The sequence below is a fragment of the Magnolia sinica genome, chromosome 18 (genome assembly GCF_029962835.1).
Source record: "Magnolia sinica isolate HGM2019 chromosome 18, MsV1, whole genome shotgun sequence".
NCBI lineage: Eukaryota > Viridiplantae > Streptophyta > Magnoliopsida > Magnoliales > Magnoliaceae > Magnolia > Magnolia sinica.
Window position 1 is genome coordinate 67237561 of NC_080590.1, and position 16618 is coordinate 67254178.

The window sequence follows — 16618 nt, forward strand, 5'->3', positions numbered from 1 at the left end:
GTATAGTGGGGGGAAAAAAAAAAAAAGTCATTTAGGAACGGTTTAAACCCGTTCCTAAATGAGGCGTCGCAAATTAAAAAAGAACGGGTCAGAACCGTTTTGGATACCGTTTCAAATTTTAGAAACGAAATTTTAGGAACGGTTTTAAACCGTTCTGGTGCCGGCGGTCACATTCTAGGAACGAAATTTTAGAAACGGTTTTAAACAGTTCTAAGTGTTGTCAACGGTCTCATTTTACGATGGAATTAGAACAATTTAAAACCCTCATAAACACAAATTTTAAGATCAAGGGAAATAGATTAACAAAAGTTTATTGCATTCCATCAAAATAGAGATTAATCCAAAGAAAAACATAAGAAAATAATGTGCTTGAAGATGTTTCATTACAAAATCAAATTTACAAAAAGCTCCAAGTAACTTAACAAACAAGGAAAGAATAACAAAACCTTTCATTGTCTTATGAAAATGATCCAGCCATACTCTCGGAATCATTATGAAAAAAGACACAATTGATTATGTGATTTCGCCATAGGCAGCATGCTCCTTTGCTACAGCGACCAATTGAGCACTTATGCATGCTTTTAATCCTTTAAGATGATTACCTAACAATAAGAATCCTTTCTTTGATAGTTCTTATTTATATGGGCTGTTAAAATCACAGGGTGTGTAAATCAAGTTAGCTAGGAATGATCCTTTCAACAGCAATGTATGTGAGAGAAATTGATGCACCACCTGCAACATTACATGGACCAACTGTATACACTACTAAAAATAGCAGCCGATGTTTTGGTGATAAATCCAGTTCAGCTTTAGGGGATCTCAAAAGGGTTTTCTTTTGTGTGAGAGAGGATGTCGGTTTAACTTTAGTTGTGGGTTTCTTTGGTTTGTTGTACAGCTTTCTTCCTTCTGTTTTTGTTCCTGTTTTCCTCTTGGCCATTGTGCCTTCTTAATAAAATTCAGTACCTTCAAAAAAAAAAAAGCAGCAAGAAAACCTGGGGCAAGATATTGTAGACATAATGGTAATAAATGTTTTAGACATAAATACTGCCAAAGATCAGCAAGCAGAAATGTTCCAGACATGGACAAATCAAGTCAATGGCTTTATCAGGAACAAGCTCTATTCCTAAACAATGTCATGTGATTATTCCAAGGTATCCACGAATACATATTAAGGCTCCTAAACAAAAGAAAGATGGGTGGAAGCCTTTCTCCCAGCAGTTTGGGGCTGGCTTTTAGATGATAGATTCCTGATCAATTTAATTCCCACAACTAAATGCATATAGGTGCTTTAAAAAAAAAGAAAAAGAAATGTGAATAGAATGTGGATGCATGTAGCCATCACTTCTACACTATCTGGTGCTGAGTAAAATACCTTGAGTCTGGCGATTTTAGAGATTGAGAAAGTGTATACATAAGTTGGGTCCAACATTCTTCTGCATCCTGTCAAATATTGGAAAAGAAGGCATGCTAGGCTCCATTAGCAAAACAACTGATCTCTAATTTGAGTGCTTAGACACAACAAAATACCTGTTGCATGAAGAAACCATTGTGCTGCTGGGAAAATTGGGGATACTTCTTACGTAAGATCTGCCCAAATGAATGAGACAATTAATAGAGAAAGGAAGATGGAAGGAAAAAATATTGCTTTGATACCAGCGGATGTCTTTTTCTACTAGCAGGTTGATGAGCCAAAAAAGGGGAATATATATATATATATATATATATATATATATATATATATATATATATATATGTCCATGTATACCGTTAACTACTTGATAGTTGATTAGTCAATATTCACATTATTACATCACCATTGGATTTTTTTTACAATTGGGGCCCGATAGACTTAGAAGGGAAAAGCCAACAAAATCTTATATGATAACAAGAGCAACGTGAAGAACTAACCATCCAAAAGTGCATTGGGGCAATAGGCTTGACATTGCGATCAAGCTCGCCAAACACATCTCGGGTGGCAACAGTCAAAAGATGTGACGAATGATCTAATTCATTGCTCCTTCCAGAATCTGTATAACTGTTTAGGAAAACAAAAAAAATTAGGCAAATTCAGCCAAGCAGAGATTAATGCATCAACGGATGTTATTTTTAGTAGTGTATACAGTTGGTCACAGCTCTATATTTTAATAACGGGAAGGATCCCAATGCATTGAATAATGGATACCTGTTTCTTCTGTAATTCATTGTTCTCCTCTTTATGTTTTGCAAGTTCAGCCTCCAATTCCATGGTATAAGCCTAGCAGAAGAATTAAATTAGATAAAACACAAGCATGCATACCAGGATATGAAATATTGTAAACTCTGAGGTGGTTACATAAAAAAATTTTAAATCAATGCAGCATCAAGTGTGCTTTGGTCTCCATATCCCCATGGTAGCCGACAACGATGCAGTATTATGGATGTCTAAGAGATTCTCTTGCTCTTACATTTATGGATGTCAATGTATCAAACACATCATATCCACTTAGGTTTCAAGCCATTCATGCACAATACTAGAGGATCTGTTGCGTCATCCCCCACAACAATAACATCACCATAACAAATTTGCAAAGAAAGAAATTAGACAGTCAGAACACCACTTCTCATGTAGTGAAAGGCATGCCACAAAACAGAAATAACAGGAAAATGAACACCACTTCCAAAGAAAAAATGAGGCAATTCAACATGGAATTGACAAGGTAGGTAATAGATGAAATACCCAAAGCCCGTGCACTCCATAATCAACTACCTGCAGCCAAAAACTAGCTCATGTCAACAACTCTACATACATCATTTTTTGAATAGGCATCCATATAAAAATCAAATCGTAATCGACATCGACGTCATCCATATTCCAAAGAAGAATATGAAGCTCGTTGATGTTGACATGCTAGTTTTTGGGGGGCATGCTGGAATCTTCATCTTACCATTGCTGTTGAAGACAAGTGTTGGTAAGGTTTTCAGATGTAGTACTAAAAAGCTTGGGCTTTAAGACACAGGTCAGCCTGCCTGGCCGGATATACAAGAATGCAGACGCAACAAAGAATTCATAAACAAAGGAAATATGCTCGCCAGCTGCATTAGTAACAATCCAAACACAGTTGCTCAGATATTTCTATAATTTAACCAAACAGTGCATGCAAAGCTCTGGAAAACAAGCCATTGTTTAACAGCAAACCAAACTCAAATGGTTTTGAAAGCTTTAGTTTAAGACTGTCAGACAAGAACAAAACCACCTACAGAAGGGTGAATGAATATACACTATCTCAAAAACCTCACCTGCGTCTGTAAGACAACCCTGTGAATCCTGTAAAATGCAATGCAATCCGAACCTCTGATTCGTGGATGCTTGTTTGTGGAAAAGGACTATAAAATCAGTTGAAGCATTTACTTACATTAGAACTAGTCAATAATAAAGTATGAGGAAGTATACGTTCCTATCCATTTGGTTGAAGTGTTCTTCTGCCAGCATTTTATGCAAGTGGATATGGTCTACTGCAAATCCTAATCTGTCAATCAATGTCCTACAAAAGACGGACAAAAATACATAAATTTTCTGTGAAAATAATAGCATAAATGTTGGATGACAAAGAATTCCTATTTAGATTTCTGTGAAGCCAACTAGCAATAGGATGAAAGCAAATTAATACCATATGAAGTAGACCTAAAACAGTGCTAAAAAAAGGGGAAGTTTAATCAATAGAAGATGGTTTACCAGTCATGCAAAACACCAGCAAAGCCTACTGTGCTCTCCTCTAGTTAAGCTCGCATTGCAATTGGGCGGCTAGCCAACTCATCCACAACCGAGCAGCAAGATCTCTACTGATGCACGGCCTAAAGGAAAGGACTTGGGCCATGATATAAAGAGAGTTGAACCTTGCAAAGTTTGTCTGTGGCTGAAGGAAATGATCTAGAAATAAATGTTCCTCTGCCTCTGTTGGACAAGACAGCAGAGCCTCATCCATCTCCTTGTGTATGTCCATTTAAATTTGTTTCAATGTCCAAAATTCATGCTTCTGAATTATTATCACACCTTGTTTATTCCAACTAGACCACAAAAGCACTGAGTCTGAAAAAAAAAAAAAAAAAAAGAGGCAATAACACTGTTGGAATAACCTCCTCCTTGAACAAAATAAATTGCTGGCATACCAATTAAGCCACATTCTGTTGGTAAGTTTTTTCTATCTAAATCTGCAGTGTAAGCAAATCTGAACATTCTCATGCCATCAAAATGATCCATAAGCCTGTATTTAAATTGAGAGATTTTTTTTTAGTCCATGTGCTACCATATAGGCACATCAGGTGGACTCCACTAGACGGTCTGATGCAAAAGTCAGTCATAACTCATCAGGTTGACCACTAATGTACGAAGAAAAAAAATCATGACAGCATTCCACACTCGAAGTACAGTGTAGAAAATAAAATTAAAAAGAAAGAAAAAGAAAACAAAGGAAGAAGAGGGAAAAAGAGCATACCTCCAACAACATCGATATCTACACTCCTAAGAGTAGATCCAGCCATTTGATACTGAATATCAGCCGTCCATCTCTCTTCATAGTCAATCTCTCAGACAACCAAATTCACTGAGTTTATGCAATCCTAGGAAGATTTAAACAAAATCAAGGAGCACCCATTGGTTACAGTAAATATATCATTGTCTAACCATCACAGCCGATTTAACTGATTGAAATGAAACAAAATTAACAAAGCCATGTGAACTGAAAATGGTACTAAACTTCCAGACCATCCTATTATTTCCCAAATAGTCCACTTATCGTGTGAATAACTGAATTTGAAATAGAGTACTTTAATTTTCCTCAGCATCATCAGAGGCTTGTGCCGACTATGGGGTCAGCAGAGTTAATGCAAGGAGAAAAAATAATTTTTTTTAAAAAAAAAAAGACAATCATTTGGTTGAAGACTAGATTGAAGCAAATCTGAAGATTGGGAAGGATAGGCCTGCTCCATTCGCAATTTTATAGGGCAAAGACTCTCTTGAGCAATTGGTTTTTTAAGAATGGACAGGATCTGGCAGGCTGAAAAAGGGGGAAACTAGAATTAGCTACACATCATGGTAGTATGGTACTTGGAAAGACAAAATTAACATTAACCAATCTTGACAACATGGTAAAATCTTCAATCACAGCAATGGAAACTCAAGTTTATCTAAATGTATGTGTTTTGAAGATGCATGAGAAACAGACGAACCATCACGTAACAGCTTGTTTCTAGGAGTCTTCCCACCACTGGTGAACTTGTGGACATTTGAGCTGCTAGAATTTGAACCCTCAACTGGCCCCGAAGAAGTATCATTTTTGAGGTTTCCTGCACATTCAAGAAATATGTTTATCATATTTTTGTGAACGTTTAAAGCAAATAAATTTTTTTGTTGCGCAATACGTTAAAAACTGTTAGAGGTTTCAATATACAATATATAAATTAATATATATGTATTTGTGTGCTTGTCTGTGGAAGGAAAAAAGAAAAAAGAAAAAAGGACACAGATAAGCATACTAGTAGCAAACTTTATATATTGTATAAAGGTCACGTGAGCTTGATATATCTGAAAATTGCCTATTGCCTGTAATCAATGGATGATTATACATCAATGAAAGAAAAAAAAAAAAAAGTGAAAAAAAGAAAAAGAAAGAAAGAAAAACTGCAATCGAGTTTCATATATCAAGTTAACTAAATTTACTGCCTTGCGTATACAGTTTGTGTAATGAGAACTAACCTGCAAATGATGTGTTTCTTAATCCTGCAAAAATGGCAGATAAAGAATTCAAATGAGCATGTGTTAGCTAGATTGGATCACAATTAAAAACAGAATGCAAATATGTCATCAGAACTTGATGGAATACTGCATATGCACTACTCCAAGTAATTCACAACACGAGTATACCAGATAAAAGAAGATCAGCAGCAAAAACATCTCTATCAAGGTCTAAAGGGAAAATTAATATATTGATTCAATTATGTTTAATATTTCTGTTTAGCAATTTTTTTGTTTGGCATAGTCCTATTGAGAGCTCACCATTTTCAAGTGGTATCAGAGCCAAGTTGCTCATTTTCTTGGATTAACTTCCTTGAGTTTATCGATATAGAGCTTTCATTATGTCAAATTTCGATAGCTTATCTATTACTAGGCCACCACCCTTTGATGGCTCAAACTATGCTTATTGGAAAGCCATAATGAGGATTTTCTTAAAATCCATTGTTGAAAGCGTGGGGCAAGCCACGGTAACCAAATGGAAACCACTAGTGTCTGAGGTTCTAGGCAGTGATGGAACCAAGTCCATTAAAGAAACTCCTTTTTAGTTATGGACTATATCTCAGAAAAGTGAAAGCAGTGCAATGTAAAGGCTTTAAATGCAATTACATGTTCTCTATCACCTGATGAATTCAAAATAATCATTTCATGTGATATAGCTAAATAAGCCTAGGACATTCTTGAAATGACACATGAAGGAATGACTATTGTCAAGAAGTCTAAAGTTCAAATCCTCACTATTAGGTTTGAGGAAATTCGTATGGAAGAAAATGAGTCTTTCATGGACTTCTATACAAAACTAAATGACATAGTCAATTCTATATGGGGTCTAGGAGATGGTATCCCAAAAAGCAAAGTCTGTGCTAAAATACTGCGATCTCTTCCTGAAAGGTTTAATTCCAAAGTTACTGCCATTCAGGAACTAAGAGACACAGATCAAATGAAGGTTGAGGTGTTAGTTGGTTCACTTCAAACCTATGAGTTAAATTTTAAAGCTCCCAAAGGTAAGTCCATAGCTCTTCAATCATCCAAATCTATTTCAAAAGATAGCAATGTTAATTCTGATTTTGAAAACTCAGAGGATGATATGGCTTTACTTGCTAAAAAGTTTTACAGGATTTTCAAAATTAAGAAAAGAGTAGATTTTCAAAAACTTTCTGAGAAGAGAGAAAATCTAAAAATTGGAAATCTCTAAAAGACAGTCAGTGTTTCAACTGCCATGAATATGGGCATTTGGCAAATAAGTGTCCAAAAAGGTATAAGCCAAAAAGAAAAGGCGTGTTAGCCACTTGGGATGAATCATCCTGCTCTTAAGTTTCTTCTGAGTCGGATGAATCAGAACAAGAAACTTCAGATGAAGTAAAGGCTCTAAAAACTATTGCCGGAGTCACCTCCTCAAATAGTTGCAATTCATCTGATTATGAGAATCTCAGGAGTGACGCTGAGAATGAAAATGAAGATGATCTTCAGGATGCCTATAATGCCCTATACAGGGAAAGTTGCAAAATTGCTATCAAATTAAAGCTTCAAAATGAAAATTTTCTTAAATTAAAAGAAGAACTTGAAAATTCTGTTTTGGAATAATCTCATCTTTCTGATTGTTATGAAAAAGCTAAATGTGATTTAAGTTTCAAAACGTCTGAACTTGAAAAACTCAGAACAGAAAATGAGAAACTAAAGCTTGAAGTTTCTTCTTTATTGAGTTCTAAGGATACTTGGAGATATGCCCATGGAGACCCTAAGCTTGAAAAATTATTAACCGCATCCAGGAAATGTGGCGATAAATTGGGTCTGGGATATATCAAAGACACTCCTCTAAAAAATAAGAATGTATCTCCCATATTTATTAAAGGAGAATTCTCAAACTCAAAAGGAAAGAGCTTGAAAAATAATAACCAAAACAACTTTAAAAATTCAAAACCTTTTCAAGCTTCTAAAGTCAATCCAAATAACATCAGCTTTAGAAAACAAAGTTATAACCCCTTAGCTGAAAAAATAGTGTACTTACTCAAAGAGCTTCTCAAATCTAACTTTAATATCAGAGTTGATAAACAAAGAAATTTCAATTCTACCAAGCCAAGGAAAACCAATGGTACTCCAAAACCCAGAACAACAATGAAATGGGTTCCTAAAGTTACTTGTCTTGTTGCCCACACCACCTTCAAGGCTTCTAGCCATTCAAAGTGGTACCTAGACAGTGGTTGTTCAAGACACATGACAGGTGACAAAGATATGTTCACCAACTACAAAGAAATGACTGATGGCTCAGTTACTTTTGGTGATGGAAGCAACTGCAAGATTATTGGCCAAGGTACTGTACAAATTTCTAACCTTCCTCCTTTTGAAAACGTCTTATATGTTGAAGGTCAAGTACAATCTTTTAAGTATATCTCAAATCTACAATAACAAACATAGTGTTAAATTTACTAATCAAGGATGCGAGACTTTAAATGAGATAGGTTGTGTGATATTAAATGGCCGTAGAACGTCTAAAAATTGCTATATCATTAATGAGTCTTGCTCGTCTACATTCTCATGTTACATGGTCCAAACTGATGAAATTGAATTATGGCAAAAACGCTTTGGACATGTTAATCACCGAAATCTCTATAGACTAAGCAAAATCGATCTTATTAGAGGTCTACCCAAACTAAAGAAAGTTGATAAAATATGTGGCGCATGCCAAATTGGCAAACAAACAAGGAGTAGTCACAAGAAAGTGAACTCCTCTGCCACATCCAAACCCTTTGAACTTCTCCATATGGATCTTGTTGGACCAACTAGAACGGAGAGTAGAGGTGGTAAGAAGTATTTTCTGGTGATTGTTGATGACTTTACCAGATTTACTTGGGTAGCATTCATGAGAGAAAAATCTGAGACTCTCGATGAAGTTAAAAAGATACTAAAACGAATTCAGACTGAAAAAGAAATGAAAGTCATCAAGATCAAAGTGATCATGGGACAGAATTCGAAAATAACAATTTTGAGAAGTTCTGTAACGATCATGGCATATCGCATAAGTTTTCAGCTCCTAAAACACCTCAACAAAATGGGGTTGTTGAAAGAAAAAATAGAGTGCTACAAGAGATGGCCAATGTTATGCTAAATAGCATGAAGTTACCCAAAAATTTGTGGGCTGAAGCTGTAAATACTGCGTGCTATATTATAAACCGTGTGTACATTAGAAAATCTAAAGATAAAACAGCTTATGAATTATGGTTTAATAAGAAACCTACTGTTAAATACTTTCGAATTTTTGGAAGTGTTTCATCTTACGTGACCGTGAAAATTTAGGGAAGCTTGAAGCCAAAAGTGATGAAGGGATATTCTTAGGTTATGCTCTAAATAGTAGAGCATGTTGTGTTTTTAACAAGAGAACAGGTGTAATTCAGGAATCTATTAATGTTGTAATTGATGATCACCTGAACACACCCTCATCTAGTTCAGAAGATGATGAAGTCAATATAATTAAGAAACCTGACTCCTCATATACTGAACCAAGATCAGTCAAAGATCATCCTACTGATCTAATACTAAGCAATCCTCTCACTGGTGTGCGTACTAGAAGACAATTAGAGAATATTTGCAAATATGTTTGCTTTACTTCTCAAGTTGAACCAGCCAACGTAAAAGAAGCACTTACTGATGAAAATTGGATTGTTGCCATGCAAGAAGAATTAAATCAGTTTGTTAGGAATGATGTTTGGTATTTGGTTCCAAGACCATTTAATAAACACATAATTGGAACCAAATTGATTTTCAAAAACAAATCTGATGAATTGGTAAATATAATCAGAAACAAGGCTAGACTAATTGTATAAGGGTACACTCAAATAGAAGGAGTTGATTATCATGGAACTTTTGCTCCAGTAGCTCATCTTGAATCTATCAGATTATTTATATCCATTACCTGCTTCAAAAAGTTCAAGATATATCAAATGGATGTTAAAAGTGTTTTCTTAAATGGTGATCTACATGAAGAGGTCTATGTTGAACAACCTAAGGGCTTTGAAGACCCTAAACACTCCAATCATGTATATTGCCTTAAAAAGGCAGTTTACGGTCTGAAACAAGCTCCTGGAGCATGGTATGAGAAGCTAAGTTCTTACTCAGTCACAATCTTGTTATGGGAAGTGTTGATAAAACCTTATTTGTTAGAAAATATAATGAACACATACTAATTGTATAGATATATGTTGATGATATTATCTATGGTTCTACATGCACTAACCTGTCCGTTGAGTTCGCAGAACTTATGAAATCCAAGTTCGAGATGAGTATGGTGGGAGAATTGAACTACTTTCTAGGCTTACAGGTTAAACAGCTAGAAGATGGTATCTTCATTTCTCAAACCAAGTACACTTTAAATTTGGTTAAGAAATTTGGATTCGAAAATGGTAAGAAATTCGATACTCATATGAGTACGACTCTCAAGCTTTCAAAGGATGAAACAGGTAAAAGTATAGACTCTCGGCTATATTGTAGCATGATTGGTAGTCTCTTATACTTAACTGCAAGTAGACCAGATATTGCATATAGTGTAGGTATCTGTGCTAGATATCAATCAGATTCAAAAGAATCACATCTTATTGCTGTTAAACGCATTATTAGATATGTCACAAGTACTGCTAACTTAGGCCTCTGGTATCCGCATGATACAAATGTTCAATTAGCTGGATATACAGATACTGACTAGACAGAACATAGATGATAGAAAGTCTACCAGTGGTGGATGTTTCTATGTTGGGAATTGTTTAGTTTCCTGGCACAGTAAGAAACAAAGTTCGGTATCGTTATCCACAGCTGAGGCTGAATATACTGCAGCTGGTAATGCTTTTACCCAGTTTGTTTGGATGAAAAGAATGCTAAACGATTACGGAATTGCGCAAGATACAATGATCTTATATTACGATAACTCTAGCACAATTAATATCTCAAAAAATCCCATCTAGCATTCTCGTACTAAGCATATTGACATTTGTTATCACTACATTCAGGAATTGGTTGAAGATAAAAGCATTTCTTTAGAATATATCTAGATGGAAAATCAACTTGCTAACATTTTGACTAAACCGCTTGACAGGAATAGATTTTTCAAATTGAAACTTGATATTGGTATGTGTAATTCAAATTAATTGGATTATGTGGAGTGTGGGTGGGTGTCTTAAAAAGGGGCAAAACACTTTATTTCTTCATTTTCTTCTTCTTCATCAGCCCTTTCTCGACTCATCGAAACCATCATCATAGGATCATTGTAAGTGCTTCATTTTCATTTTTCTTTCTAGATTTGGGTTATTGTAAGCTTATTTTGCAACATTTTGTAGTCGATTTGGGTTTTCCATTCCATTTTTAAGGGTTTTGGCTAAAAAATCTGATTTCCTTGAAACCCATCCTTCCTTTGTTGATTTTCTCTATTGCTATCATCCAATGGACATTCGATCTAAGAAGAAAGAAACTCGTGCTTCTTCTTCAAGGGAAACTCCTCTTAGGGTGAGAACCCTAAGGCCACCCGAAGAAGACCTGGAGTATGTGCAGGATCTTCGCAATAAGGAAATCATTATCGAACGTATTGTGAATGTTGACCATTTAGCTCCTTTTCATCTTCTTCCCATCCTTAACATTGTTGGTTGAGAAAACATTCTAAATTGGGTAGACCGGCATAACGCTCAAGTGTGCAAGGGATGCATGCATCTATTAGTGAAGCGTCCCTAGATAATCTAACTTTCTCTATCAATTTTAGAGAAGGGACGTTCCAAGTAGATAAACATCTCATTTCGGATTTATTAGACATCAATGTTAATGATGACGGTATTCCTATACCAACACTTGCTGAGAAAATGTCTGAATCTGAACGACGCAAACTTACCCACAAATTATGTCGGTTTGATGCCGAATGGAGCTCAGGTAATGCCCTCCGTACCAATCAGATGTTACCCAAATACAGAGTTCTTCACCGCATCTTTATTGCCAATGTATATCTTAGATTTGGGAACAAGGTCAAGCTTACCTCTTTTATGTGTCGCATTCTTCATTCTATCATGTCTGGCATACCCATTTATCTTCCTTCTTTGATCTGCTATATTATTATTCAATTATGTCTCCATCCTGGCTATGGTTACATACCTTTTGCCTATCTGATGACTGCATTAGCACTTCATTGTAATGTGGTCATTCCACCTGCTGAGGCACCAATAATGGTTCTACCATTCAATAACTCCAACATCAACAAGATACATCTGGAGTATTTTCCTAGCCAATGTGATGAGGAGGACGTAGAAGTTGAAGAAGAAGACACTCTGCCTGCTGACACTACTATGGACGATATTTTTGATGAGTTGGAAACCGATGATGAGGCGGATTTGATTTTCAGCCATCTCACTTTGATGAGCGTCTTCGCTCTTTGGAGGAGAAGGTGGGTGAGTTAAAAATGACTCAGGACAATCTGACTGAAAGTCACAAATCTTCAATGAAATATATGCGTAAATATTTCCATCGCATTACCGGGAGACTTCATCAGATTGACTTGTCCATTCCACCTCCTTCTTCCTCAGTTTCTAATTAGTTTTTGAGTTTATTTGTGTTGGAACTGTATAACTTTATTTTCACTTTCTCTTGGTTTGTAAGGAATTATCTTTGATGACACTCTCTTTATGCTTGCTATCTTTATGACACTCTCTTGATGCTACTCTCATTTTTTTTCTCGTAATCATATTTGTGCTTTATTTATAATTCTGTCTTCCTTTGTCAAGTTGTGACAAAAAGGGGGAGAGACTTGTTGGTTATGAGTTTATGGTAAAATGCGCAAGTAGATTGTGTGGACTGTATATTTTGGATGTGTATATTTCTTAATACAAACTGTATATTTTGGATATACGTATATTTCTTAATACAGGTACTCTACACAAGTCAAAGCTCAGACTGAGGGGGAGTAGATTGAGGGGAAGTAGATGTTGTTAAGAGTTTTGTGAATGAATATGAAGTTGTGCAGTTTGTGTAATTTTCTAAGTTTGTTTTGTCATGAATTTGACAAAGGGGGAGATTGTAAGTGCTATGATGTATAAAGCACCCTTTGTTGTCAAATTTCATTGAGACAAAACAATTTAGAGTGTGACTTATTCATATGATGGAAAGTTCACCTTCGAGATCATCATTTGAAGTTTGAAAGTGCAAGACATGAAGATAGTACTACAAGTTTGAGATCTTCCCCTACTTCAAGTTCAAGATCAAGCTACTATTTCAAGAATACTTCAAGTAGAAGATCTACTGAAAGCTATTGAAGATTTGAATAGCAACTTCAATGTCCAATATTTCAGGTATAAGTGATCCTAGAAAGACCCTAGGCTTGAGTCCTTTCTTATGCATATTATTTACGGGTTTTTATACTTTGGTTAGGCTTAAATTCGACTAGTCCTAGCCTAGGTTCGACTAGTCCAGGCTCTGGTTCGACCATTCTAAGAATTGCTTTGACCAGTCCAAGATTCAAAATCAAATTTGAAGTTTTTCTGGTAGATCCTCGACCAGTCGAGCACCCTGCTCGACCAGTCGTGGGGAGCTCGACTCAAACTCCAGCAACATATTTCAGGCTCCCTCGACTAGTCGAGCAAGCCACTTGACCAGTCGAAGGTCGGTTTTATCCGATCGCACCAGAAAATTTGAAATTTCGTTGATTCTTAGACCAGTCAAAGGAACCGTTTTTCAGGCTATAAATAGAGATCTTTTCTCATTCCAAATCATTCAGAAAAGCCACAGAAAGCCTCCACTTTGAGAGAAAAGTCCCCGTCATTATCAAGCTATAGTCCGGTAATTTTAGATCCTTTAATAGCTTATTTGTTTTTGTAATTCATTGATCTCTATTTTGTGAATTGGATTTTTTAAAGGGAATTTTTACTTTGCCTTTTGAGATCTAAGGAATTCAAACAAGTAGCCCAGGTTTGTGTTAATTTAAAATCTGTTTAGAACCTAGAACCCTTGATTATGTTTATTAGACATTGAACATCTACGCATCAAGCGAAGCAGTTATACGGGCTACATCAAACAACATCTTCAAGAAGAAGATAAGTACTCTTTGTTTACTTACTTTTTGGTTTTTGAGATTAGCCAAAAAATCTTTGTATTGGTTTTGACTGAGATCAGCTAGAAAATCTCAGCGCGGGGTTTTGATTGTAATAACCCATTTGAAAACATAACTGTATAGGTTTTAAGGTGAACCTGAGAAAACCTTATTTTATAGTGAATGCCAATATCACGTGGGTTGTGATTATTGGGAGGGGAGTAGGTGTGGTTGTTTGAGAATAGTTGGTGTACACACCAAACCACTATAACTCCTGGTGTTTTGTGGTGGATGATATATGTGATGGATATGTGCTGAATGTTTGTAATCGTTTCATGTGCGTGTGGTGAATGCTTGTAATAGATAGCTTCCTTTCTTTGCCTCTTGTTTTAGTTTACGATCTTGATCCTTATCGCGTTCAAGAAATTAGGTTGTCCTACCATAAATATTTATTTTTGGTGTAAGGTTGTCCTTTGAACAAGGTTTGAATCAATTTCTCAATACTATTACAATTGAGATCTCTAATTGATTCAATTATATTTAATATTTCTGTTCAACAATTTTTTCGCTTGGCATAGTCCTATTCACCTCCCCCCCTAGGACTGAGAGCTCACCCTTTTCACTATCAATGGAAAGAAAAGCCTCCCAAAGTAATTTTGAGTGGAGGGATCATAGCATCCATACTTGTGCTTCGTTTTGCAGTCGTTGTAGTAGGAAGTGCCAGAGACAGATTGATTTTTCAAGAGCTTCTCCTTAGCATGGCTATTGTAAATGTTGTTGTAACTCTTAAACAGAAGAACGAAGTTCCAAGCATCATCTAGAATGAGATTGAAAGCATCTAACAAGCTGTAAATCCTAAAAGAAGCTACATAATAATCATAACAACAATGGAAAAATCACCAATTGGGAGAAAAGGTAAAGCAAGACAGAAATCAAGTATTGGGATTTTGTAATTCTGTAGTAGGGAAAAGCATTTTTCTTGGATAGAAAAATCAAAAGCTAAAGATAGGTAGGAAAAGGTTAAAAGGGGGAAGAGGAACTGTACCGGCGGGAAAAAGAAAAAGAAAAAAGAGAGGAGTCTTTTTTTAATCCATTGGAATTTGGCAAATTGACAACATCTTTGAAAATTTCCGAGAGAAGACCGCTTGAAAACAGTTGAATTCTTTGGAGAAATTAATTCAAATGAAAATTTCAATATAGAAACATATAGATAGACTGAAAAAGGAAAAAGAACACGGAAAAATCAGTCAATAGCGCAGATAAAAGCTGAAAAAAGTTCGATTCCCCTATTAGAAATGGAACTAAATTGTTTGAATAATAGATTCAAGTGAAAAAGGAAAAATCAGAGGGATCGGAGCACTCAAGACTGATAATTTCCTTAAATACACAGAATGTTACTTGTGCTGCCACCAGGCTTATAAGGATTAGCACCAAATGAGGTATTACCTACAGCAGCATAATTCAAATTCTAAAATAAAGAAACATAGAATTTCTACAGGTGGCCCAACTTAGACCAATTCCCACTAAAACCAATATGAATCTAACAATACCAAGTCATACTAGACAATACTTTGAACCATGGGCATGCTTCCATGGCCCATGCCAACTTCCAACATTGAAAAGATATGTGGACTGAAATGTAGCAGGCTTTCCTATAAGGTAAGACTAGCAAGGAATGATCCACAAAGAAAAGAAAGAAATGATTAAATTATTCATAACGAATTTCAAATAAGAAACTCAAATTTCCTCACCACAGATCTCTAAAGGAAAAAAAAAAAAAAAAAAAAAACCTCAAGAGGGAGACCCATTAGACCCATTCACTATTCCCAAAGAATTTCATTAAATAAAGCTATTAAAACCTTCAACAATCCAAAGCTAGAAGGGTTAATGAATTCCCAAGTTGGAACTCAATATCCTCCCAAATAGTTTCTGCAAGGGACTATAAAGGGATTAAAATACAATATTCTAAAGAATTCTGGTCAATGAATCCATCTGAACCCTTGGGAGATTCTTGACTAAAACTAATAAAAAACTGTAAAGAATTCCTTATCTAAAATTCAATACATACATGGATAGCATTTACATGATCAAGAAAATAAAATAAAATAAAATAAATAAACCTTATCAGAAAGATTGCCCTATATCAACATATCAAATTCCTTATCGGAACCAATTCAAATCCACAATGTCCTTGTTATGGGGAAATCTGGACAGGGTCAAACAAGGTCGGCCCAAGTTGTCCGAACCAATTAATAGGGCCTCGGAAGGAGAACATCATGACGGGCGCGAGCGGACATCTGGACTATGACCCTAGGCCAGGCAAGACGAACTCTCGTTCTTGTCCTCGTCCTCATCTTCGTTCGAAGAGGGTTGGTTGAGTTGAGCTCTCGTCCTCGTCCTCATCCTCATCTCCATCCGAAGGAGGTTGATCGAGCCGAGCTCTCGTCCTCGTCCTTATCCTCATCTCCATCCGAAGGAGGTTGGTTGAGCTGAGCTCTCGTCCTCATCCTTGTCCTCATTCTCATCCCAAGAAGGTTGGCCGAGCAGAGCTCTCGTTTTCGTCCTCATCTTCATCCAAAAAGCTACGGTCCCGGATCGACCGAATCCTCGACCTAGAGGCCGAGAGCTAAGTCCTGAATAAGCACGCCTAACGGACTCCGACCCTGATGACTCGTCTATGAATTCCGATTACAGGTACTCAGCCGCGGACTCGGATAGGACGAGGTCTGAGCCTAGATGAAGATACTCCGAGTACCGAGCTGGGAAACCATTCCGAATGTGGATGTAGCCAAAGATCACGC

General features: G+C 36.2%; 1 protein-coding gene across 2 annotated transcripts; it reads right to left on the bottom strand.

Moving 5' to 3' along the window:
* Positions 1-1037: 1037 nt before the first annotated feature.
* Positions 1038-3313, bottom strand: LOC131233638 (ubiquitin carboxyl-terminal hydrolase 6-like). 2 transcript variants are annotated; one of them, XM_058230420.1, is made up of 5 exons: positions 3176-3313; positions 2717-2776; positions 1909-2035; positions 1528-1587; positions 1038-1440 (listed from the first exon to the last, which is right to left on the bottom strand). In XM_058230420.1, exons 2-5 carry the CDS (start codon positions 2734-2736, stop codon positions 1345-1347), a joined length of 303 nt encoding a protein of 100 aa, XP_058086403.1. In that variant the 5' UTR covers positions 2737-2776; positions 3176-3313; the 3' UTR covers positions 1038-1344. The 2 variants fall into 2 exon arrangements, with proteins under 2 accessions (XP_058086403.1, XP_058086404.1); XM_058230421.1 differs by lacking the exons at positions 2717-2776; positions 3176-3313 and adding an exon at positions 2183-2653.
* Between the last annotated feature and the right edge of the window lie 13305 nt (positions 3314-16618).

Excerpts from the sequence above, each read along its gene's own strand:
- LOC131233638 (XM_058230420.1), bottom strand. The coding sequence starts at position 2,736 with ATGGAGTGCACGGGCTTTGG. Across the intron at positions 2,036-2,716 it reads ATGGAGTGCACGGGCTTTGG|TTATACAGATTCTGGAAGGA; the intron begins GTATTTCATCTA and ends TTTCCTAAACAG. Across the intron at positions 1,441-1,527 it reads ATGGTTTCTTCATGCAACAG|GATGCAGAAGAATGTTGGAC; the intron begins GTATTTTGTTGT and ends AATATTTGACAG.